Source organism: Puma concolor, chromosome B4 (assembly GCF_028749965.1).
Source record: "Puma concolor isolate L17-30 chromosome B4, mPumCon1.1.hap2, whole genome shotgun sequence".
Taxonomy (NCBI): Eukaryota; Metazoa; Chordata; class Mammalia; order Carnivora; family Felidae; genus Puma; species Puma concolor.
In genome coordinates, this window is record NC_141673.1 from 79647750 (window position 1) to 79673308 (window position 25559).

At 41.8% G+C, this 25559-nt stretch overlaps 1 protein-coding gene and 1 pseudogene across 1 annotated transcript; both read right to left on the reverse strand.

Moving 5' to 3' along the window:
* Window positions 1-1755: 1755 nt before the first annotated feature.
* LOC112867826 (large ribosomal subunit protein uL6 pseudogene) lies at window positions 1756-2324 on the reverse strand (annotated as a pseudogene).
* An 11157-nt stretch (window positions 2325-13481) lies between these two features.
* Window positions 13482-15952, reverse strand: LOC147579240 (uncharacterized). Its single transcript, XM_086715122.1, has 2 exons — window positions 15872-15952; window positions 13482-15770 (listed from the first exon to the last, which is right to left on the reverse strand). The coding sequence occupies exons 1-2, from the start codon at window positions 15950-15952 to the stop codon at window positions 14907-14909; spliced, it is 945 nt and encodes a 314-aa protein (XP_086571248.1). The 3' UTR covers window positions 13482-14906.
* Between the last annotated feature and the right edge of the window lie 9607 nt (window positions 15953-25559).

The window sequence follows — 25559 nt, forward strand, 5'->3', positions numbered from 1 at the left end:
TTGTGTCAGTTCATTATGAAGAAGGTCAAGAAGGATTATTCAGAGAACAAAAGAGACAATTATCCTCTTTGAGAAACTGCCTGGTTCAACAGTGGCAGGAAGAAGAAGAGACAAAGGAGTGTAGGTAACAGTGGGGGCTGGAGAGTTCTGAGACCAGAGGAGATGAGACTTCAGTGGGGACAGTTTCACACTTCACGGGGACATTAAAATAGCTCTGGCCAGACCAAATTAGATAGCACATGCGCAGTCACTTGTCAAATCCTTCTGCTGTCAGTGAGGCAAAGCAGAAAGAAGTTAGGAGGCAAAGATAAGGTGGATACAAGAAAGCAGTGGGAATCAAGAGGGGTAAAGGGTCAGTCTCTGAAAAGTTAGGCAGACAATGCAATTACTTGCATCAGCTGAGACTAAAGAGAGGAAAGTCATTCTCATTCCAGGTAAGGAGGGGTCCTCTGACCCATGGCTCTCAGGGCACTCCTGGGCCTTTGCAGTCAAATGCAAGCTCGAGTCAAAGTGATAATGGGGCTCCTTGCCTCTATTTCACTCCCTGGGATTTACAGAGAAACGACAGAGCGCCAAGCTATTCAAAAGTTTCCAAGGATTACATGCCCTGGCAGGAAGGTGATCAGAATGTAATGACTCATCCCGGCTTGTTGCCACTCAATAGCATGTCTGTCTTCTTCGTGACAAAGAGAATAAAGTCAGGAAACTTTTTTTTTTTTTTTTAGATAAAATTATGAATCTAACAAGGCAGGAGAATAAATCAATTGCAACAAAGAAAAAGTTCAAAAGAGATAAGGCCTTATAATTACTGCCATTAAAAACTTAAAAGTCTGCACATCAAATGGCTGCTATTTATGGAGTTAATAGGGGAAGAAAATTGCAGTATGTGCTTAAACTTCTAATATGCCTTCACCATTCTCATCATTAAAAACTACAGATAAAAAGGCATATGCTTAATTTTTTAAAATGAAAATACCCTGCTAAATATAGTTCTTATACGAATAGAACATGTGACTAAAAAGTATCAACCGATCTTCCTGTGCGGTTTGTGGCATTCTAATAGGCTTAATTACTGATGTCATCAGTTCTAACAGGCTTAATGACTGGTGTCTTTGATAATTATTATTTGCCGCATTGCTTTCTTGTCAAGCCACAAGTATCTGCCCAAGGTCACCGCGCTGAGAAGGAGTAAGAGGGTCTACGAAGGCTGTAAGGAAAGTATAGGTTGGATGGTGCACCTGAAGAGGGTGCAGCATCTGGGGATGAGGAAAACGAGCTTAGGGCAAAGTGTGTGGCTTTTCATTGGTATATTTTCAGCTATGAGACAGCCATGTGATTGTGGTATGTGATAAACACAAGAGCTTTCCTTCTGTGATCGCTTGCCTGAAGCCAAATCACACAGGATACAAGACGGATCTTTGAAAGTCATAATTACACCTAATTCTCATGCTGAATTACCACAAAAAAACAGGTCTCGGGCGGGCGTGTATCCACCTGCTGGGAGCCAGCATCATGAGTCTGGATAGTCCTGGAGGTGTCATCCTCACGCACCTCAGATGATCCCAGCTCACTGATCTCAACAAAGAGACCAGCTTCTCTTTCTTTTTCTTTCTCTCTCTCTCTCTCTTTCTCTTTTTTCCTAAGAAAAAGTCCCAAATCAATATAGCTTTTATTTCATCCTTAAAATATCACAAATCAGTCTTAAAAATTATTTGGCACCTTGCCGTTTCTGTAGCTGGGTGGACAACTTATTCATCAGTGTGCTGATGAAACATAGACACCATGCAAAATTTTTCTGAAATCCTTGTTTTTAACTGTTGTGGCTTGCTGAGTCAAAGCAGCTGAGTTGGATACAAGTTCAAGACCATTTCCTTCATGAATTACCTCCTCTTTCTGGGCTTGAGGTACAGAACAAGCAACACCTGGCCTCATCTGAACCCTGCGGATGTACTTTTCGCCCAAGAAATTTTGGATTTCCGCAAGAGAACCATTCTTCTGAATAACAATGATGATGGGGAAGTAAGCATACACAGACCTCATCTTGTTATGGAAGCCTGGTGTGACACCCTTGACCGTGCTCTATACATGACCACAGGTAGTGCAAACACAAGCCAGTTCTTTTCTCTTTCTGTACCATTTGTCAATCTCTTCTTTTTCTTTCCAAGAAGACTGAGTTCCACATTCATGTGATCCAAGTCCCTTTGCAGGTTCCTCTGGGGCGCCTCCCAATAACAGTGCATCCTTTCAGAGTGATGTCGACGTTTTCTGGAACGTCGACAGCCTGATTGCTGAGAATGGTCTTCATTCTCACAGTAGATGCAGCAAAGAGCAACGGGACCAGCTTCTCATTTCTCGTTCCCACCACCTTTCTTTTCCCCTCTGTACTTAACATTTTGTACAACTCGGCTGTTAGCGACACCTGTGGACCCGGGCAAGCCTCACGGACCACCATAGTCAGGGGCTGCTGCTCACAATGAAGCTAGTGGTTTTAGGGGTGCTCAGAGAGAGGGCCACCCAGGCCTTGAGTCAGCCACCACAAATGCCCACTCAAGAAGCTGCAGGATCCACATGGAGAAGCTGTAAAGAGGTGTAATGAGCCCAGGATTCACAGTATAATGACAGAGATCCACACCTACATGGTCGAACTCAAGTCACTTAAACTCAACAAACCTCAGTGTCCTCATGTAAACTCTAAACGAAAATGCGTCCCTGATGAGGAAGATAGAGTTCTAGCTCTCTTCACCACTCAGGCCTGTCCGTGTCAGTGCATGTAAAGTAGTGTAACGGAGTACAAGCCACACACACACACACGTGCTATGCACTTCTATAACACACATGTGTGACATAGATGTGCTGGACTCCAATGAGAGGCAACAATTAGACACAACTGCTCCGTGAATACTTATGTTGCTGGAAGCCTAGTTAGGTTTGATGTAACTAAATAAATTAGCATGATACATTTTTTTTTTAATTTTTTTTTTCAACGTTTTTTATTTGTTTTTGGGACAGAGAGAGACAGAGCATGAACGGGGGAGGGGCAGAGAGAGAGGGAGACACAGAATCGGAAACAGGCTCCAGGCTCCGAGCCATCAGCCCAGAGCCTGACGCGGGGCTCGAACTCACAGACCGCGAGATCGTGACCTGGCTGAAGTCGGACGCTTAACCGACTACGCCACCCAGGCGCCCCTAGCATGATACATTTTGATCTTATGTTTTCAGCTTTACTGAAGTATAAGTGACAGATGAAACGTGTATATATTTAAGGTATAATAACCTGAAGTTTTGATATACAAACACATTGTGAAGTAATCACCACAATCAAGCTGATATACATTTTGATAGTATTTTTTTTTTTTTTTTTTAGAAATAATAGTGGTTATCATAAGTGCTTGGGACTTTCTACTATTATTTCTGAGATAAATAATGCAAGTAGTTGGTATTTATGTTTAAGGACACAACTCTGAAACCAAAATCCTTAAAACTTTTTTTTTCATATGTCTGAATCTAAGTAAAGAATATTTAGAAATTCATGGTAAGCCATAACAAACTTTTGCAAGTACTTATCTGTGTGAACCAAGAGTTTTCTCAATACTGTGCAGCCAAAATAAAGACTGAAATAAACTGGGTACAGATAGAAGTTTGCAGCTAACAGGTATTTTTCAATTCCAAACTTTTTTCTTCACCAAAAAAGCTTTGTGGTTCTTACCGATTGATTTTATAATAAATAAGTGTTAAAACTTTAAGTTTATACATTTGTACTAGCAAAATAAATATTACTTATTACAATGGGGTCCCCTATTAGATTACATTTGGACAAAAGGTTTAGTACTATATTTTTAATGAAAATTTGAAATCCAGTGTGTTAAGAGAACGTCTCTGTACATTATTCCTGCTACTTGATATAAAAATAGGAAAATAAGAGTTTCTCTAGCTTTGGGATAGGGAAACGAGATCATAAACCAAACACACTCCCAAACACCATGATGTCTGTCTCTCTCACCAGCATTGTGCAAGTCTCCAGAAACCAAATGAGCATAAGAGGAGGTAAGAAGCCATGGGATGGAAATATTCCTCAATACAACACTGGCCCATACTTCTAAAAATCAAGTTCAAGATTCTTTTAATTTGAGAAGAAATGTGGGTGACTAAGAAATAACAAGTTGTAAATATAAGGTCTATTAGCAATTTAACTCTATTCTAACCTAATCACTAAGTAGAAAAGAAAAGACTTAACTTCCAGAATGTATATCATTAATTCAACAAATAATGGGCATTCAACAAATAATGATACGTTTGTTTAATTTAATTTAATTTAATTTAATTTAATTTAATTTAATTTAATTTTTTAAATATATGAAATTTATTGTCAAATTGGTTTCCATACAACACCCAGTGCTCATCCCAAAAGATGCCCTCTTCAATACCCATCACCCACCATCCCCTCCCTCCCACCCCCCATCAGCCCTCAGTTGATACATGTTTGTGAATAAACACTACACAATTGTTTTAAAATTATGTAGTTATATAATTTTTAATGACATGGGAAGATGTCCAAAATAAATTTTTAAGTGAATAAAAAGATTTTCAAACAGTATTAATACCATGAGAGAGCATGGTCTTTAGGGTCAGGCTCCCAGGTTCAAATCACAATTGTGGCATTTCCTAGCCAAATAAGTTACTATACCTCTCTGTGCCTCAATTCCACCATGTGTAAAATAGATTAACAGAAGCTACCAAATATGGTTGTTCGGAGTTTGATTAAGCCAATGCATCTAACATGATTAGAATATATTAAATGCTCAATAATTTTAGTAATTCTAATTATTTTAGTAAAAATGTGTTATGTACATAGAAAAAGTAAAGAGACATCAAATATTAATAGCAGTTCTCTTTGGTTTTGAGGCTATAAATAATCTTATTTTGGGATGGTTTATCTTCATTTTCTATTTTTTTTATTGAACATTTATCAATTTGGTAAAATTTATGTTTTTAAGTATATTTTTATTTTTTAAATTTATTTAATTATACTGAGAGAGGGAGAGAGAATGAGAGAGAGAGAGAGAGAGAGAGAGAGAGAGAGAGGCAGAGAGAGGCAGAGAGAGGAGAGAGAATCCCAAGCAGGCTCCACACTCTCAGCGTGGAGCCCAATGCAGGGCTCGAACTCACAAACTGCAAGATCACGACCTAAGCTGAAATCAAGAGTTGGATGCTTAACCTGCTGGGCCAGCCAGGTGCCCCTAAGTTTATTTTTAAAAGATATTTTAAAAATTCCCTCAAGGCTGCAAAAACTTTCTTTTACATTTAAAGTAGAATTGTTTTCATATTGAGAAATGGGGCTGTTCCCTTCAGTAGAGGACATACTTATCTTTCCTCCTGTTTTGAAGTGAAGGGCAATCATTCTGTAATTAGAACATTGTAGTTTTGTTCTTTTTACCTGCTATAGTTTCATATACCTTAAAATTATGTTCAGAATATTGGGTAGGTATGCATTTTTCTAGGAGATGTTCCATAGTTTCAAAGAAAAAGTTAAATATCAGTGCATTTAGAAATGCTTCCATTTCTAAAAGTGAGAATTGTACACAGAATAGACAATTGTAATAACATGGCTTATTACTGAATATATCTGGAAACCTTGGGTTTCATGGTACACCTGGAATATAACAACCACCTGCTGGGAAAGTCTGAAAATGTTACAGAATTCCTGATTATATACATAACTTACAATTTCCAGAAGTTTAAACACTCTGAGCTATAGTCTGACAAATCAGTCCAAATAGAACAGAACAGGGATCTTGTTGACCACTCCATTTTCATTCCTACTGGAATGATTGGAAATAATTATGGTGGATTTGTAATTTGGTGATGACATATGCTAATTCTAAAAACTTTTTTTTTAAAGTTTATTTATTTTTGAGACAGAGAGAGACAGAGCATGAATGGGGGAGGGTCAGAGAGAGGGAGACACAGAACCTGAAACAGGCTCCAGACTCTGAGCTGTCAGCACAGAGCCCTGCGCGGGGCTTGAACTCACGGACCGCGAGATCATGACCTGAGCCGAAGTCGGCCACTTAACCGACTGAGCCACCCAGGCACCCCGACATAGGCTAATTCTAAACACTTGACATATCACAACTTATAACCTATAGATTTCGAACATCTCAGACTATAGGATAACAAATCAATTTAATTGGAATAGAAAAGAGAGCTTGCTGTCCACTCCATTTTTGTTCCCACTGAAATAAATGGAAGTAATTATATTCCCACTGGAGGCTAAAAAAATGAAATGCTGGGTAGGATCTGCTCTGAAGTGAGGCTTAACCCAGACTAAGCCATGGTGTGAATAACCCACTGCTGTACCACCCACCCAGACGAGATAAGGAAAGGGCAGGGGGTTACTGGGGGAAGCAACTCCAACCTCCCATCCCCCATCAGGAAGGCCCATATGTGGTGGGATGGCTCCAGAAATCACAAAAGTCCTGGAGAGAAGTACACGACCCAAGGTCCCTATCCTCAGAGAAGAGAATTTAGGTTCAGTGCCCTTATGGTATCCAAATTTATATTGTTTTATACTTCTTGAGGTTAAGTCTTCCAGACTAATGTTAAAATCTGGTGATTATGAAAGGAAACACCACTCTCCAAGGCTCTAAGTGTGTGGTAAAAGCCTCAGCACAGGGACGCCTGGGTGGCTTAGTCAGTTAAGCATCCAACTCTTGATTTCAGGTCAGGTCATGATCTCACGATTTATCAGTTTGAGCCCTGCATTGGTTCTGAGCTGACAGCTCTGAGCTGCTTGGGATTCTCTCTCTCTCCCTCTCACTCTGCCTCTCCCCCAGTCACTCTCTCCCTCAAAATAAATAAATAAACTTAAAAAAGTGCTTAGCATAGAGAATATTAAAGATGGAACTAAGAACAAATTCTTCGAGGGTATGGTCTTTGTCATATTTCATCTATATACCCAGCACCTAGCACCATGTTTGGCATGAGTACAGAGATGGAAGAATGAATGAATGAATGAGTGAATGAATGAATGAAAGCAATACCGAAGGAATATGTTTGTTCTGAGTAATCCCCAAAGGGGAAGTTTCCTCTTTGGAGTTACTAAGACAATTGTCTATTCATATGTGGCAAATGGGCTGTACTAGGGCCAGGTCTAGTTTGTGAACTTATTTCGATTAGCTACTATGTGTAACATACCAACATGTAAAAGTCAGATTTTATATTTTGAAAAATCTTACTTCTAGCTTCTTGTGAAATATAAAAAGAGCTAGCAACACTGGGCCAGCCTGCATAGATTATCTGGGCATGCATTTAGACAAATGTTCCTGATGTGCCATAATCTCTATAAATCCTTTTGTGTTTCTAACTGAAAGCTGCTATGTATCATTATTCGTGCATTAATGTTCTTCTCACAGTAAAGAGAAGAGTGGAATATTTTCAGGGTTTATATTACTATTAAACATGATAAATCAAAACACTGGCCAATAGGACTTTCTCAAGAAGAAAAATGGAAAGAGGCATATTTCCCCTGAAAGAGGAAAGTACTTTTTTCATGTGTTCAATATTGCTTAGAATATATAACCCAATGTTAACTTCACTTCATTCAATTAATGCACCAGCCTAACATTTTGGGTGTTTATACTCAATATACTTGTAACCAAGAGACAATTCAGCTCAGTCAAGAAAGAATTGATATTTAGAAACTAGGATAGGTACTTTGATAACCAAAAGCATCCAGGCAAAAATCTCAGTGACCACTCACTTGAAATAACATCAAAAAAGCAAAATATCTCAGGTCCCATATCACCCTGAATGCATCTCTATTATAGCACCTAATCAATTTCTAAAACGTTAACATGAGTAATAGATGGTGAGTAATTTTTTCAAACTTTGTCTTGTTCATCATCGTATCCTCCATACTCAGCATAGAGTAGGTTCCAAATGAAAGTGTATTTAACGAACGAATAATGACTGTATTGAGTTGGAAGTTGGAAATGATTATTTCTCAACTCTATGGATCTCTAACTCTATTAGGTTTAATCTCTGTGTCTCATTTAAAAATAGGCTTGGTTGGTTTAAAAATAGGTTGGGTGAAAACATTTTTTTTCTCACTGACAATCTTGATAGCAATTCTTTACAGACTGAGAGCCTTCCGATTGTGGCAAACATGAGTGTAAATAACATTTGTTCCATGTAAAATTCCATCCGCCTCCTTGGAAAACAGCTCAGGGGCACCTGGATAGCTCAATCGGTTGAGCATTTGACTTTTGATTTTTGACTCAGGACATGGTCCCAGGGTTGTGGGATCGAGCCCCTCGTGGGGCTCGGCACTGAGTGTGTGGTTGGCTTAAGAGTCTCTCTTTCTCTCCCTCTGCCCCTCTCCCCAGTTTGAGTGCTCTCTCTTTTTCTAAAAGAAAAAAAAAAGAAAAAAAGGAAAGTGCCCAGAAAGGAAGGCATTAGTGAGCTCACTGATGCCAGAGGGCACCATTCCCAGGAGAGAGGGCCATTTGCCAGAAAAGCTCTCAGGAGCCCACAGTTTGGAAAACAAGGCAAGTCATGGGAACAGAGAACAAAGAGAAGGGGGAGAAGAGATAGGTACTATCTTCTTCACGCTCTAAGAAACCTAGTGCTCTGGGTAAAGTAGATCTTTCTCTTAATTCTGTTTGAAAAATAGCTCAGATTAAAATAAAAAGAAGACTGTAACCCTGGAAGAGAGACCTATACCAGGGAATATAAAAGCAGCTATGCCCAAGGGGATGAGAGAAAAGCAAGGTGGTTTCTTACAGATCCCTTTGTGTGATGAAGGCTAAGAATATTCTCTCCAGAAGAATACGTGTGCTCACATGAACAACATTTTGCTTGTATTTTCAAGGAATTCATAGAGTACCTCTCTCCCAGGCCAAACCCTAAAGCCCAAGTCAAGAAGCCTTGCTTGGAATACTCCAAATGTCTCTTCATTTTAATTAATGTTCTACCCATCCTGATGTTCCTGAGGGTAACAGTCCCTAAATTTTAATTCCAGGCCTTGGAGTGTTTGTAAAAGCCACACCGCTATTCTCATCTGCTTTTATGGACTGTAACAAACTCCCAAAAGCCAAGGAGGTCTTCCTCTGTCCTCCCCTCTTCACTCTTTCCTGGTCTTCACCAAGCATCCCAGGAAAACTTTCTCCTTGTGAAGGGAGGAGTTCAACACAACATCAAGTCAGCTTTTCCCAGGGAGTCTGCCCAGAATAAATAACATGCTTCAGTAACACTGCATCTAACTCACTTCTATTTATTTAAAATCACTTGGAGACCATTTCCGAAGGGCCAGTACACTGTAAACACTGCAGATAGTTACTCTTCTAGAACAGGAACTGTGCACATAATCACATGGCTCCCCAAAGGCTTCCGGTAAATCCATATTAACACACAGGAAGGACATAATGTGTCCTTGTCTCCCTGAGGAATTTCTAATCATTCCAATCAATAGGGAAGTCTTCTTTCCATCACAGAGAAGAGGACATATACAAAGTGAGTGGAGTTTTCATGCCTTTTTGGATGATTAGAGAATTTCTGCTCAGGCTGAGGGAGAGAAAATAGCTCAGGGTGGGAGTCAAGATGGTCTAAACTGGATGCAGGCAGGAGTATTACTGGGAAGCTGTGACACAAGATATAAGGAAAGAAGCACTGGGGTGGGCATTCCCAAGAGACAGCCAAACTCTCTCACTGTTGTCTGGATGTTATGTTATGTTATGTTATGTTATGTTATGTTATGTTATGTTATACCTGTCCTGTCATCCCTTCATTCATTTCAAAAAAACACACTCTGCATGTTCTTTCTTGCTGTGTTTTTCTACGTTATCGTCTATTCTCTTCATGGTCTGGAAGAGTAGGTCAATAGATCCTTACCACCATTTCTTTATACATTTGTTTATTCTTTGCCTCCTTTTCCTAGAATATAAGCTTCCCACAGGCAGAGTCTTCGTTTGTGATCATGTAGGAAATACTTCAAGCTTTTGGAGTGCCTCAGTTCATTATGATGAATATTATTATTCTATGGTCTATACTATGAGTTGAAAAATATGGCCACAATAGCTGAAAAAAGAATCCTGGTTAACAAAATGCCACCCAAACAAAAACCACAACCCTTTCAAACAAACAAAAACCCAAAATGAGGCAGAATGCCTACAGTATGAGCTTCACCATTTAAAGAATACCAACCTAGAACGATGTGTATAAAACACTTCTTTGATATTCAATTTGTTAAGCCTGGAGCCGAAGTCTTTCGCAGGTAGGCAATCTCAGCCTAATTTTTTTCGAAGAGCAATAAAAATTCTCATGAAAGCCTCTTGCTATTTTAAATAAAGAAGGCTCTTTTCAAAATTAAATCTCTCTCAGTTTTTAACTATCAAAACAAAAAGATGAGCCCTGTGATTAAGTTACCGGAGGATAAATCTAGTAATCACACACATTTCACATGCACACACGGGGCCCCAAACCCTCATTCACCTCTGTTTAAGAACAATAAGAAAAGATCATTTCACTTTTGATAGAAGTGCATTATAAACCTTTTCCCCTGGCTGATCCACCTCATGAGGCCGATGGGACTTCGAAGTTTGACTGTCCTCATGGCCTGGCGTGGTGATTAAGAGCACAGAGTTAGCAGTCAGCCTGCCAGGTGAGGGGCAATCCTGGCTCTGACGCTTCTTAGCTACATCAGTGGGCAAGTCATTTAACCTCTCTGTGCCTCAGTTTCCTTATCTGTAACACTGTAGCAATAATAATAATTCTTGCGGTTGTGATGAGGTTTTAATGATGAAATATTTAAAACAGTAAATGCTGTACCTGATAAGCGCTACATAAATTAGTGTTGGCTATTATTATAACCAGTGGTTCCCAACTTTTGAGCTTGTTATGAAGGAGATATTCCCTGAGCCACGCTCCATAAATTTTAACCTGATAGAGCTGGAGGGAGCTCAGAGATCTGTAGGTTTTAGGGCAGGATGCTGAGAGGTAAGTGCAACACTTTCTAGCCAAACCCAGCTCTCTCGGGTAACTCAACATACATCCACTTCAATTTAAGGTAAAATCCAGTGAAGAAAAAACTGAAATATGTTTCCAGGGTCTCAAATAAAGAGTTCCACAATGCTTTATGGGTGTTTCCACAGCCCAATACCGAAAACAGCAGATTCTCCTGTCTTCCTCTAAAGCTGCTGGTCTTTCTTCTTCTGCATTTCTTGCCATCATCTCAGCTCAACTGCTCAGAAGTGGTTTTCCGTAGTCTTCTTAGATCATTCAACCAATACATAACAACATCTAGTTCTTGTTTGTCCTCTAAGGTGAATCTCGCTGGCCCTTAATCGTTTTGGTTGCTCTTCTTCTGTATTCCCTCCAGTACCGGAAACAAAGAGGCAAAGCATCATCACTTCATGCATCGAAAGTACCAAAAGATGTGATTCGCAGGCACCAATGCAAACATACAGCGCACTTCAAACTGAAAGCAAAGTTCATGGTTGTGATTCAACCTTACTACATGACATTCTTTTTTTTTTTTTCTTCAATATATGAAGTTTATTGTCAAATTGGTTTCCATACAACACCCAGTGCTCATCCCAAAAGGTGCCCTCCTCAATACCCATCACCCAAACTCCCCTCCCTCCCACCCCCCATCAGCCCTCAGTTTGTTCTCAGTTTTGAAGAGTCTCTTGTGCTTTGGCTCTCTCCCACTCTAACCTCTTTTTTTTTTTTTTTTCCTTCCCCTCCCCCATGGGTTTCTGTTAAGTTTCTCAGGATCCACATAAGAGTGAAATAAGCCATACAGAGAAAGACAGATACTACATGACATTCTCACACAGAGGGAGGAAACATGGGGTAAGGGTAAGAGGAGCTGACTGAGAGGGGCCCGTGACCAAGGTTGGGGGTGGTTATTGCCACTATTGTCACCTCAGTATTCAGAGTAACAACTGGCACAAAGAAAGGGTGTGGAAACTGAGGACAAAGAACGCTACTAACCACATGTGGACGGTGGCCTGTCCCAGAAGAAAACCCTCAGAAAAAGAAATCAACGACTATTAAAAAATTAGATTGTATCAATGCCAAGTGTCTTTATAACTGGTTGCTAAGCAGTTAGTTTCAGCAGTAAACTAGTTCTCCTTTGAGGTGCGTGTTTGCTGGAGTCCTGATGGGGAGAGAGGGGCATGTTAATTCCTATGAGGACAGGGTATTTTCAGGTCTTTCATTCCATTTAATCTGACAGAAAACAGTAGTTCATGGCTACCTCTTTTTTTTTTTTTTTGCCTCAAAAAAAAGTGACAACTTCTCACAGAAAACTGGGCACCAACACAAATGGAAGGCACTTTGCTGACAGAAGTGTGTGGGGAGAATCCTTGTGGTTGTGTTTGAACTAAGGAAGTGATCACTGTACCCTTACACATTTAGGAAGCTCTCTGCCCCAGCCCCACTACTCTGCTCTAATACGCTGTCCAGGAGGAGGAAGGTGTGGAAATGTTGAAGTTCCTCCTCTTCCTCAGACAGTCGGAGTGAGCAGGTTTTGGCTGAGAGACACAGATGCAGAGGTACTCTTGAATCAGAGCCAGACAATAATTAGGACCCTCCAAATCCTTGGGATGTGTCCAGGGAACTCCTAGGCTGCCTCCACTTTCTTTTGCAGCACTTTTTTTTCCTGGTAAGAAGCCAGGAAATAAGACCAAAGAGACTTTATTCTTACATTAAAAAAAAGAAAAAAGACAGTCTTGTCTTAAAAATTATCTGGAAAGTTGTTGAACATCCTCCCCCCTCAAATTATTCATTTATCAATGAATAAGTCTACTTAAAAATAAACTGTTTTGTGTGACAGAGATGGTTCTAGATGTTAGGGGTGGCCCTCATGGAGATTACATGGTAGTGGGGCTGGGGGGGTGGGGGTGGGCAGGGTTAGATTATCTCATGCCAGATAGTGAGGAGTTATCTCATCATATCAACATTGGTTATCTCATGCCTGATACTGATAAGTGCCATTGAAGAAAAAGCAAGGTACGGGGTACAGATGAAGTCAGGGAGGAGTCCTTACTGTTTGAGATAATATAATCAGGGAAGGGCTCTCTGAGGATGGGAGGTTAGACCAAAGACTGACTAAGACACATGAATATTTGCAGGAAGAACTTTCCAAGAAGAACAAAGATCAAAGGCCCTGAGATGGCAGCACATGTGGTGTGCATGAAGAACAATGAGGGATCTCGGATGTTGGTTTGGAATAATTGAATGAGGTAGAGACGAAGTTGGAGAGATGACCAGAGCTCAGATCCTACAGAATACTTTGGAACAGAAAATACCTAGTGCTTTTAGAAAAACAATGCCATTACTTTGGCATCATCAAACATTCTTTCTTTAAAAATAGGATAACTAGGTCCTCAAAGGAGCCAAGCAAGTGGCTCCAGAGGAAGATGAAAAGAATTTATTGATCATGAAAGATTTCTTCATAAGAAACCTCCCACAACTCAGACTCATTTACAACATATACACAACACCCCCATCACCCAATAACATGACCCCTTCTTTACATATCACAGTCCTCCACCCCTGCCCCACACTCAGACTCTAAAGCATGACTTACCAGTCTCCCTTCACTCCAAACTTCTCTGAATAACTAATATAACATGTGTTTTGCAGATAATTTACAACAGTCAGTTTTTGACGTTTTCTCTAAAATGAAAAGTCTAGGGGCGCCTGGGTGGCTCAATCGATTGAGTGTCTGACTTCAGCTCAGGTCATGATCTCGCAGTTCATGAGTTCGGGCCCCGCGTTGGGCTCTGTGCTGACAGCTCAGAGCCTGGAGCCTGCTTCAGATTCTGTGTCTCATTCTCTCTCTGCCCCTTCCCCGCTCATGCTCTGTCTCTGTCTCTCAAAAAAAAAAAAAAAAAAAAAAAAAAAAAAAATGTTAAAAAAAATTGTTAAAAAATGAAAAGTCTAGGGTTAGGTCTCATCTAAATTGAATATTCCATCCTAAAAACCTTTGGATTCCCTTTATGCTTTAAATTATTCACATCATTCACATCAGAAATGAACAGTAATTCCAAATTTCTAAAGGAAAAACTAGTTTGTATGGAATGCCAAGAGGGTCTTGATTTTTAGTGGTGTTGTCAGGTTGGAGGATGGGAGGACATCCGAGGTTAGAAGGTGATTTGGGGTATACTTCTGTTTCCTGTTGGAGAGAGATTCTCCCTGTCGTTTCAGTACCTCTTGTTACAGTTTTTTTCCTAGACTATCTTCTCAAGAATATTTGAGATAGTGTCTCCCTTTGGAACAGAGGCCAGATTTGTTTCCTGAGCTCTAGGAAAAAGGTTGGTAGGGAGGGTGATTGCTAAAAGACTGGGGTTCACTGGTTGTGACACAGACCCACTTTATGTGAAACATCCACTTAGGCCACCTCTGCATCACCCACATGGGACTCTGCGGGAGGTGGGGGGAAGGCGGACAAGGGGAAGCAACTGAACAGGTGGCTCATACTGACCATTCTGTCTTGAGTAATACTGATAAACTACTTTTCGTCTGACCCAGGCTGCTTCTGTCTTCTGCTAGCATCTATAAAATGTGGCAAGGTAATTGCTTGTAAGAAGGGTAAAATCTCAGACTCTACAGTTTTTGACACCTCTGCTTCTCCCCCAAACCCAGGCAGTTGGCAAATCCCAACCACCTCCTCCAGAGATGGAACTAGACTTCAAAGAGGTTCACAAAGGCCCCCCATTTGCAAAATTACCCACAAGACGCTAAGAAATTAACCACCCTGAAAACAGCGAACCCCTCACCCTGGCCCCTTCCATAGATGCCTTTGAAGCGGGCTGTACTAGGGCCGGTTCAGGTGGTTCACTTGGGCGGAGCGGGGGGGGGGGGGGGGGGGGGGGGGGGAACCAGGGTGCCTGCAGGTGACTTTAAGGCTCCTTCAGCCTGCCCGCCAGCTCTATCCAGGGAGAACAATCCACCGAGAGCGCATACACTTGGGGAAACTGTCCCAAATCCCCAGCTCGGGCCTCCGAGCCGCCCCAGAAGCTCAGAAAAGCGGGGCAAAGGACAAGGGAGCATAGTGGCGTGGACAGCCGGGAGACGAGGGTGGCCTGGAAGGGAAGGGCGGGGCAGCAGGAAAGAGAAACTCTCCTTAAGCCAGCCTCATTACTTCTCCGTCCACTCGCGAATTTGAGGATGAGGACCCAGAGCGGCCGGTAGGACTTGTGGCTGGTGTTCTCGGCCATGCCCTTGCCCCAGAAGTCGTTGGTGAAGATGCCCCAGCGGAGGGGGGCGCCGGGCCGCACATCGGGGTTGTTCACGATAGCCCACACGTCGTCGCGCACGAACTCGCCCTGCAGGGAGCGGCCGTAGCACAGGCAGCTCGTCCCGGCCAGCAGCGCCGCGGCCCCGGCCGGCGCGAGTCCGCAGCCCCGCAGCCGGGAGGGAGCGCGGTCCCCGCCGCCGCCGCCGCCTCGGGCACAGCCTGTCACTACCATCGCGCCGCCGCCGCCACCACCGCTGCCCTGGCCGCTCCCGGGCGTCTGGCATCCTCCCCGGCCGGGGCCCCGGCGGCGCGCCGCGGCTGCCCGGAGGTGGGCTCGGGCATGGTGCGGCGGCAGCTGGACCCGCCGCTGGCGCCCCGCGCTCCGCCGCCGCCTGCGCCGCCGAGTTGGCCCAGCTGCAAATAAACAGCAGTCCCCCCGCCTCCCCCGGCCATCGCCACCTCCTCCGCCCCACTGCGCATGCCCCGCTCGCTCTCGCCTCCACCCGCCCCCCCCTCCATCCCCGGACTAGAGCCGCCCCCCCACCCCCGTTCCCCCTCCCTCCCCCGCCCGGCTCGTCTCCACACTCAGCCCCGGGCGCCCGCGTCCCCGGCCGCGAGAGTTCGCACGCAAGTGGAGCGGGGTCGCGGCGCTGGGGCGCCCAGAGGCGGAGAAGGGGCACCGGGGTCCTGCCTGGCGCTCCCGGCCATGCTTACCGCAGCCCCCCAATCATGCACCCCCACCACCCCACCAGCGAGGCTGGGGAGGGCCTCGTCTGTGGGAACCTCTGGGCCCAGGGCCAGGGCGGGCTTAGCAGGTGCGCACCCCGAAACCCCCCCCACCCTGCGCTCCGAGAGAGGGAAAAGTGGCCGCCGCCTCCCGGCAAGTTCCCGGCTTTCAGCACCCCGGACAACAGCGGCGGCGGCGCCCGGAGACACGCTCTCCCGCCCGGCGCCCGTGCTCGCGTCCCGCCGCCCTGTCCGCGCCTCTTCCCCGGGCCTTTCTGTCCCCCACCTGCCTGCGCCCCGCGCCTGCAGCCTCCGCGTGGAGGAGGCGGTGGGGGAGACGGAACTGCCCGAAGCACCTTCCCGAAACCAAGAGAAAGGGTCTCCTGGCCGAGGGCTTCCTTCCCGCCCCGCGCAGTCTGTTCAGGGGCGCCAAGGGCTGTTTCTCTTTGCCGCCCGCCAGTTGCTCAGCTGGCACTTAGGAAAAGTCCCAGGTTCGACTTTCGGCTTGGGTCTGGGGGCTAAGTTGGTTTCTGAAACATTTTTTCTAATTGTAGTTTCTAGTTAAACTCTTGAGATGATTGGGAGATGTGGAGCAAATTCCTCTTCCTTCTCTTTCAAGTGGATCGCTTGGGTCTGATTATTAGTTTCTGAGCTCTGCACCTGTTTCACCTGTTTCTGCCAACAATATTCGACTGCCTAAGTCCTCTGCTTGGTGCCCAAACTTCTCTGTTTAATGGCTTTATATTTGAAAATATTAATTATTATATGTAAGCAAATTAGATATCCCAAGGTGCTTGATTAGTTAATTTATCTTGAAGATTGCAAATGTATTAACTCTTTCAAGCTCCCTGAAAGTTAGCACTGCTAAATGTTATTGTATTTAGTTAGTATTTAGTGCTGACAGCTCAGAGTCTGGAACCTGCTTTGGATTCTGTGTGTGTCTCTCTCCTTCCCCCACTCATGCTCTGTCTCTCTCTCTTTCTCTCTCAAAAATAAAAACATAAATGTTAAATTCATCCAAAAAAAAAAAAAAAAAAACAAACACAACACCTCACAGCAACACCCAGAGTAATTTTTGGCCAAATATGTAGGCACCTCACAGCCTAAGCAAGTTGATACATAAAATTAACCATCACAATTTCCAAGTTAAGAGCTAGATAGAATAGGAAGGAGCCAAGATGGGGGAATAGCATGGAAGTTTTTTTTGCATCTCACATCCATGAAATATAGCCAGATCAATACTAAACCATCCTGCACACCTAGAAAATTGATTTGAGTATTATGACAACAATATGCACAACCTGAACAACAGAACTCAGCAGGTACTAGGTGTGGAGTGGTGAAGTGGGGTAGAGAGAAGCCATGGAGGGCAGAGAGCTGAATTTGCTTGCAGAGAGAGGAGGAAGACCAGGAGAGAGTACAGGAAAAGCACCCCCCTCCCCCCAAAAAAAGCAGCTGGAGAGAAAGTGGAAAAGCGGAAACAGACACAGGGACTGAACAAAAAATGGAGAAAGGAGGATTTAAATTCCATTAAGACTCTATAAACAGGGGGAGTGCGGAGTCTGACACTCTGCAGCTCCATACCTGGCAGTGCTCTGGTGGGAAGGGCAAATCCCCAGGAGGAGAGTGAAGTCTGGGGTCTTCGGGACACATGGGGAGAGGCAGTTGCCCTGTTGGGAGGACAGCTGGTAGAGGCGGTGTGGCCTCCCCCTGGGCAAAGCAGACCCCCAAGAACGGCCACATCCACTGGTGTTAGAGCGAGGTGATATGCCCTGATTCGAGAGACCCCCGAAAACAAACCACCAGAGTCCAGAGTCAAAGCCAAGCCGCAAGGGTCGTTTATTGCAGGTTCGAACCCGGACCTCTGCGCACTCATTACCGGTGACGCTAAGAGGTCCCGAGCGAGGATTTTACAGCTTCTTTTATAGACAGGCACAAACAAGTTAGGGATTTTTCGCGTTTACGGAGCTGTTATTGGTTGACATTTAAATTTGAACACTCAGCAGAATTTGATTGGTTCCCGCCTTTAGGTCAGACCTCAAACAGGCACGCCCTGGCTGGTTCCGGGAACAGCGCGGGGGGGTGGGGGGGGGGGAGTCTTTTCTTTGCAGTTGTGAGTACACCTGGTAATTTTTCTCTTAGTCTCTCAGAGGACGTTAAGGGTGAAGCCTAGTGCCAGATATGTGTTGTGATTTGCCATAATCCCTGAAACACTTCTGCTACATGATTGCATGAACTTTTTCTGGGGTTGGCTGGCACCCAGCCTCAGTCTCTAGGCATCAGCAGCAGCACAGTTCCATGAACATTCTTGGGTGGGGCCGGCACCTGGTCATTGCTTGGTGAGACCCTCCCATGCAGGTCAGAACGGGTCAAAGTTGCAGTTGCCCCTCAGAAGTGAGGGGTCGGGAAACATAGCTGCATCTGAGATAAAACTCAGGAGGGAGGTGCTGCCTGGCAACCTGATGGCTTAGTCATAGACAGTGTGAAAGCAGGGATTTTTGGACAGAAGCCAGAGACAAAGAACAGGTGCACGATTGCTGGTTGGGAGGACGGAGTTCCCATACTAGAGACTGGGTAGCTGGGGGACGCCATTTTCACAGCTCCTGCGCATGCACAACATACTTACAAGCGCCACAACAATCCACCCCAGTAAGCTAAGCAGCATCACCTAGTGGAGAATGGAGCCATTATACTAAGCCCCACCCAACTGGGCCAACCTCGCTCTTCAGGAACACAAATCTCTCAGCATGCTTAGTTACGGACTATAAAGTGCTTCATAGTTTGACTTCTAGGGGAAAACTATGTAATTTCAATCGTATTTCAGTCTGTTTGCTGCTCCATCTATTCAATTTTCTTTTCTTTTCTTTTTCTTTTCTTTCCTTTTTTCTTTTCCTTTTTTTCCTTTGTCATTTCTTTTTCTTGAATACAGAAAAAGACAATTTATTTTTTTCAGTTTTTATTAAAAATATTTTTCTTTAATTTTTCTACTATATTTTTTAGTTTTTGTAAAATTTTCAAATTCTATTTTACTTCCATAATTTCCTTTTATTCTATTTCATTGTATTCATTTTTTCAAATTTTCAAATTTTTCTTTTTTCCTGCTTTTCTCTCTAATCTATCAAGCTCCTTTCAATACTCAAACCAAAACACACCTAGGATCTAGCATCATTATTTGTGTGTGTCTGTTGTTTTAATTTTTTTTATTTTTTACCTTATTAATTACTATTCTTCCTTCAAAATGATGAAATGAAGGAATTCACCCGGAAAGAAAGAACAGGAAGAAACAACAGCCAGGGGCTTAATAAACACAGATACAAGCAGGATGTCTGAACTAGAATTTAGAATCATGGTAATAAGAATACTAGCTGGGGTCAAAAATAGATTAGAAGGCCTTTCTATGGAGATAAATGAAGCAAAAGCTAGTCAGGATGAAATAAAAAATGTAACTGAGCTGTAATCTTGATTGGGTGCCACAGCGTCAAGGATGGATGAGGCGGAGCAGCCAATCAGTGATATAGAGGACAAACTTATGGAGAATAATGAGCAGAAAAAAAGAGAGAGACTAAGGCAAAAGAACATGATTTAAGAATTAGAGAAATCTGGGGCACCTGGGTGGCTCAATCGGTTGAGCATCTGACTTCAGCCCAGGTCATGATCTCACAGTTCATGAGTTCGAGCCCCGCATTGGACTCTGTGCTGACCGCTTGCTCAGAGCCTGGAGCCTGCTTCAGATTCTGTGTCTCCCTCTCTCTCTGCCCCATCCCCATTCATGCTCTGTCTCTCTCTGTCTTAAAAAAATAAATAAAACATTTTTTAAAAATTAAAAAAAAAAGAATTAGACATATCACTGACTCATTAAAAAACAACAACATCAGAATCATAGGGGTCGCAAAAGATGAAGAGAGAAAGGGGTAGATAGGTTATGTGAGCAAATCGTAGCAGAAAACTTTCCTAACCTGGGAAAAGACACAGACATCAAAATCCAGGAAACACAGAGGACCCCCATAAGATTCAACAAAAACCGACTGTCTATATGGCATATCATAGCCAAATTCAACTTGATCAAAAAGAAAAGGAAAGGACCCAAATAAATAAAATCAAGAATGAAAGAGGAGAAATCACAACCAACACAGCAGAAATAAAAACAATAATAAGAGAGTATTATGAGCAATTATACACCAATAAAATGGGAAACCTGGAAGAAATGGACAAATTCCTAGAAATATATAAACTACCAAAACTGAAAGAGAAAGAAATAGAAAATTTCAACAGACCCATAACTAGTAAAGAAATCAAATTAGTAGTAAAAAAAAATCTCCCAAAATACGAGTCCAGGGCCAGATGGCTTTCCAGGGGAATTCTACCAAACACTTAAGGAAGAGTTAACACCTATTCTCGTGAAGCTGTTCCCAAAAATAGAAATGGAAGGAAAGCTTACAAACTCTTTCTATGAAACCAGCATTACCCTGATTCCAAAACCAGACAGAGAACCTACTTAAAAGGAGAACTATAGACCAATTTCCTTGATGAACACGGATGCAAAAATCCTCAACAAGATATTAGCCAACTGGATCCAACAATACATTAAAAAAATTATTCACCACGACCAAGTGGGATTTATACCTGGGATGTAGGGCTGGTTCAATATCCGCAAAACAACCAATGTGATTCATTACATCAATAAAAGAAAGGACAAAGACCACATGATCCTCTCAATAGATGCAGAGAAAGCATGTGACAAAATACAGCATTCCCTCAAGAAAGTAGGCACAGAAGCCATATATGAAAAACCCAACACTAATATCATCCTCAATGGGGAAAAACTGAGAGCTTTCCCCCTAAGGTCAGGAACAATACAGGGATGTCCACTCTCGCCACTGTTATTCAACATAGTATTTGAAGTCTTAGTCTCAGAAATCAGACAACAGAAAGAAATAAAAGGCATCCAAATCAGCCAAGAAGAGGTCAAACTTTCACTCTGCAGATGACATGATACTCTATATGGAAAACCCAAAAGATTCCATCAAAAAACTGCTAGAACTGATCCATGAATTCAGCAAAGTTGCAGGATATAAAATCAATACACAGAAATCAGTTGCATTCCTATACACCAACAATGAAGCCACAGAAAGGGAAATCAAGGAATCGATCCCATTTACAATTGCACCAAAAACCATGAAATACTTAGGAATAAATCTAACCAAAGAGGTGAAAAATCTATACACTGAAAACGATAGAAAGCTTATGAGAGAAATTGAAGGAGACACACACACATAAAAAGGAAAAATATTCCATGCTCCTGGACAGGAAGACCAAATATTGTTAAAATGTTAATACTACACAAAGCAATCCACATATTTAATGTAATACCTATCAAAATAACACCAGCAATCTTCACAAAGCTAGAACAAACAATCCTAAAATTTGTATAGAACCAGAAAATACCACAAATAGCCAAAACAATTTTGAAAAAGAAAACCAAAGAAGGAAGCATCACAATCCCGGACTTTGAGCTGTATTACAAAGCCGTAATCATCAAGACAGTATGGTACTGGCACAAGAACAGACACTCAAATCAATGGAACAGAATAGAGAACTGAGAAATGGACCCACAAACGTATGGCCAACTATCTTTGACAAAGCAGGAAAGCATATCCAATGGAATGAAGGTAGTCTCTTCAGCAAATGGTGCTGGGATAACTGGACAGCAACATGCAGAAAAATGAACCTAGACCACTTTCTTGCACCATACACAAAAATAAACTCAAAATGGATGAAAGATCTAAACATAAGATAGAATGCCATCAAAATCCTCGAGGAGAAAGCAGGCAAAAACCTCTTTGATCTTGGCCGCAGCAACTTCTTACTCAACATGTCTCTGAATGCAAGGGAAACAAAAGCAAAAGTGAACTATTGGGACCTAATCGAAATAAAAACTTCTGCACAGCAAAGGAAACAATCAGCAAAACTAAAAGGCAACTGACAGAATGGGAGAAGATATTTGCAAATGACATATCAGATAAAGGGTTAATATCCAAAATCTATAAAGAACTTATCAAACTCAACACCCCAAAAATAAATAATCCAGTGAAGAAATGGGCAAAAGACATGAATAGACTCTTCTCCAAAGAAGACATCCAGATGACCAACTGACACATGAACAAATGTTCAACATCACTCATCATCAGGGAAATACAAATCAAAACCACAATGCGATACCACCTCACACCTGTCAGAATAGCTAACATTAACAACTCAGGCAACAACAGCTGTTGGTGAGGATGCAGAGAAAGAGGATCTCTTTTGCACTGCTGGTGGTAATGCAAGCTGGTGCAGCCACTCTGGAAAACAGTATGGAGGTTCCTCAAAAAATGAAAAATAGAACTACCCTATGACCTAGTAATTGTACTACTAGGTATTTATCCAAGAGATATAGGTATGCTGTTTCGAAGGGACACATGCAACCCAATGTTTATAGCAGCACTATCAACAATAGCCAAAGTATGGAAAGAGCCCACATGTCCATCGATGGATGAATGAATAAAGAAGATGTGGTTTATATATATATACAATGGATTATTACTGGGCAATCAAAAAGAATGAAATCTTGCCATTTGCAACTGCATGGATGGAACTAGAGGGTATTATGCTAAGCGAGATTAGTCAGTCAGAGAAAGACAAATATCATATGAGTTCACTCATATGGGCTAAATGAGTAAGGGATATTCAGGAATCTACTCTGAAATCATTGTTGCACTATATGCTAACTAACTTGGATGTAAATTTAAAAATAAATGAAATAAAATGGTAAAAAAATGTATGTTCTACTTTGCTAAAATAAAAATGGATTAAAATAACATGATTTATCAGTTTTTGATCATATAGGTTGGCAAAATGTTAAAGTTTAATAATATCATCTGTCAACAAGAGCGTAAATCAATATGTGCTTTTTGCATTGCAGATGGGAATGTGAATTGGCATAGCCCTTTTGGTGGACAACTTGGGAGGTTCTGTTAAAACTGAAAATGTGGGGGTGCCTGGGTGGCTCAGTTGGTTAAGCGTCCAACTTCGGCTCAGGTCATGATCTCGCAGTCCATGAGTTCGAGCCCCATATCAGGCTCTGTGCTGACAGCTCAGAGTCCAGAGCCTGTTTCAGATTCTGTGTCTCCCTCTTTCTCTGACCCTCCCCCATTCATGCTCTGTCTTTCTCTGTCTCAAAAATAAACATAAAAAATTTTTTTTTAAATAAAAAAAACCTGAAAATGTGAAAACACTAGCTTTGTTTATAAAATGAAAAATTGGAAACAAGATGAATGGCCATTACAGTGAGCAGTGGAACTATGGAATTAAGCAGATTTTTATATACTAGCATGACAAATGTCTTAAATCATGACTAGGTAAACAATAAAGACAAAAGATCAAAACAACAACAAAAAAAGAAGATTGCAAGGTAGTACATTGTAATGTGCTATTAGGGAGGAAAATTTAACGAAAAAGAAAACTATAATTTTACAAATGTAAATATAGTGGAAAAGTGCTATATGGAGAGACTATATGCTGGGATGTCCGGGACAGTTCACATTTATCCCTGTTTTAATCATTGGTTGACTTACCTATACTCAAGTTGATTTTCCTTGCATACCATTAATCCTAGATTACACTTTTGGAATAATAACAATAATAAGCCATGTTCATGAAAACAACAACAACAACAACAACCAAAACCAAAACAACAACAAAAAAAGAGCTAAATGGAATAGAAGATTGTTCTTGTTATTGGTGGCAAAAGGTTGGTGTGTTAAGCTTTTCAAGAAACATACCTATTTACTTTTTACAGGACCTTCCTACAGACAAAGTTGTATCCCCAAAGAGTGATTCTAATAGTAATTTTTTATAGAGAACAGGCCTTTCTTCTTCCTCAAAACACCTTCAAATCCAGAGCCAACCCTGCTCACCCTCTTCTCCTCTGAGCTGTCTCCTTTTTCAAAGGGAATGAGGTGAGGTTCTTTGACAATGGAGAAAGTGAAGAAGGGTGCACAAGGGCAGAGCTGGGACCCTAAAGGGGCAGCTGGTTGAAAGGGGCAGCAGAGGCGATAACGTCACAGCTTGAGTCCTGGTTTCTGAGCACTCAGTGTTTCATCAGACTTTCCTCTAGATTCAGTGGCATCTATCTTCCATCTGGCCCAGATGGTGCATTTGAGATTAAATTTATTTAAGATAGATACTTTACATCTTCTCAGACACAAAATAATAAATATTGTGAAATATTTAGCTTTTATTTTTACATCTGTATCTTTCCTTGCTTCAATACTGCTCTGTGTTAAGAGAAATAGTATAAAAGTGTTGATATCAGAGAAAGAAGTTTTACATTAACATGCCAGCTTGTAGGCAAGAGATGTGAGACTGCTCAGCCTCAGAAGTTCTGTGAGGCAATTCCTATTAATCTCTCTCTTTGAGTATACAGGATATGTATATTCAAATAGTTCTGTTTCTCTGGAGAACCCTGACTAATACAATTTTTTCCCATAAACTCACAAGGAGAATTGTCATTTACTCATAGTAGCCCAAAGTACACTTTTCCTATAGGTGCAGTATTTTTTACGTATTTTTTTAATGGTAAACCACCATATCCACCCCTGTCTTCTCAAAGAAAATGAACAATCCACTTGGTAGGCATCTCCAAGAGCCCTCAGATACTTCTTGTCACCCAGCCAACAACTGGTCCCCTTAGTCCTTTGACTCAGAAATATGCTTTCCTTTTTTGAAATATCACACCAGCCAAATTAATCAGGAGGGATTTGCTTTATAATGGAATTGAAAAACTAGATGATCTTGGAAATCCCTGAGGACTCCCCTACTCATAATCAGACTTGGCTGCTTTGGACACAGATTTACCCCTGTCTTAAATTAAATACAACTTGAAGAACTCTGTGAAACTTCAGATTCTTTATGGAAGAAAAATCCTGCCTATATTGTTGGGATTATTGCCTTATCCAATCTTGCAATACCCTTGTTATCAGAAGACAAGGAAGAGGCCTATAACAGAGTGATTAGTAGAAAAAGACTAATTTTACCTGATCCTAGCCTTTGTGATTCTTCTTTTCTGCCTATTGCAAACTACTGAAAGGAAGTACAGATTTGTTCAAGATCTTAACTGTCAGTGGAAGAATTATAAATTGCTTTCTGGTGATGCTGAATCCAAATATGATCCTTTTTAAAACTGATACTCCTAACACTTAAATTATTACACTAAACTTAAATTTTAAATGATCTGAACTCTGCAAACTTAACCTAAATTTAGAAATGGTGAAAGGAAGAGAAATAGGTATGTGGAGGTGGGAATATTTTTGTTGTCACCAATATTTGTTGAGAAATATCCCATGTAGGTTGTTAAATCTTTTAATTTGGAGTTGAATTTCTTAGGGAAAAAATGTGAAAGATTTTGAAGTGGGAAAAGAATTATTGCCTAGAATACTAGGCATTGCCTAGGTGTCCTGGCTAGGGTTAATCTGATTCTTTTGTTATTTTCAGCTATTTTACAACTCTATAAATTGTAGAAAAGTGGTTGTAATGTAAGTGATTTTCATGC

Coding starts and splice junctions, on each gene's coding strand:
- LOC147579240 (XM_086715122.1), bottom strand. CDS start 15,952: ATGGCCGGGAGCGCCAGGCAGGACCCCGGTGCCCCTTCTCCGCCTCTG. Junction 15,771..15,871: donor CGCGACCCCGCTCCACTTGC/GTGCGAACTCTC, acceptor GGGCGGCTCTAG/TCCGGGGATGGAGGGGGGGG.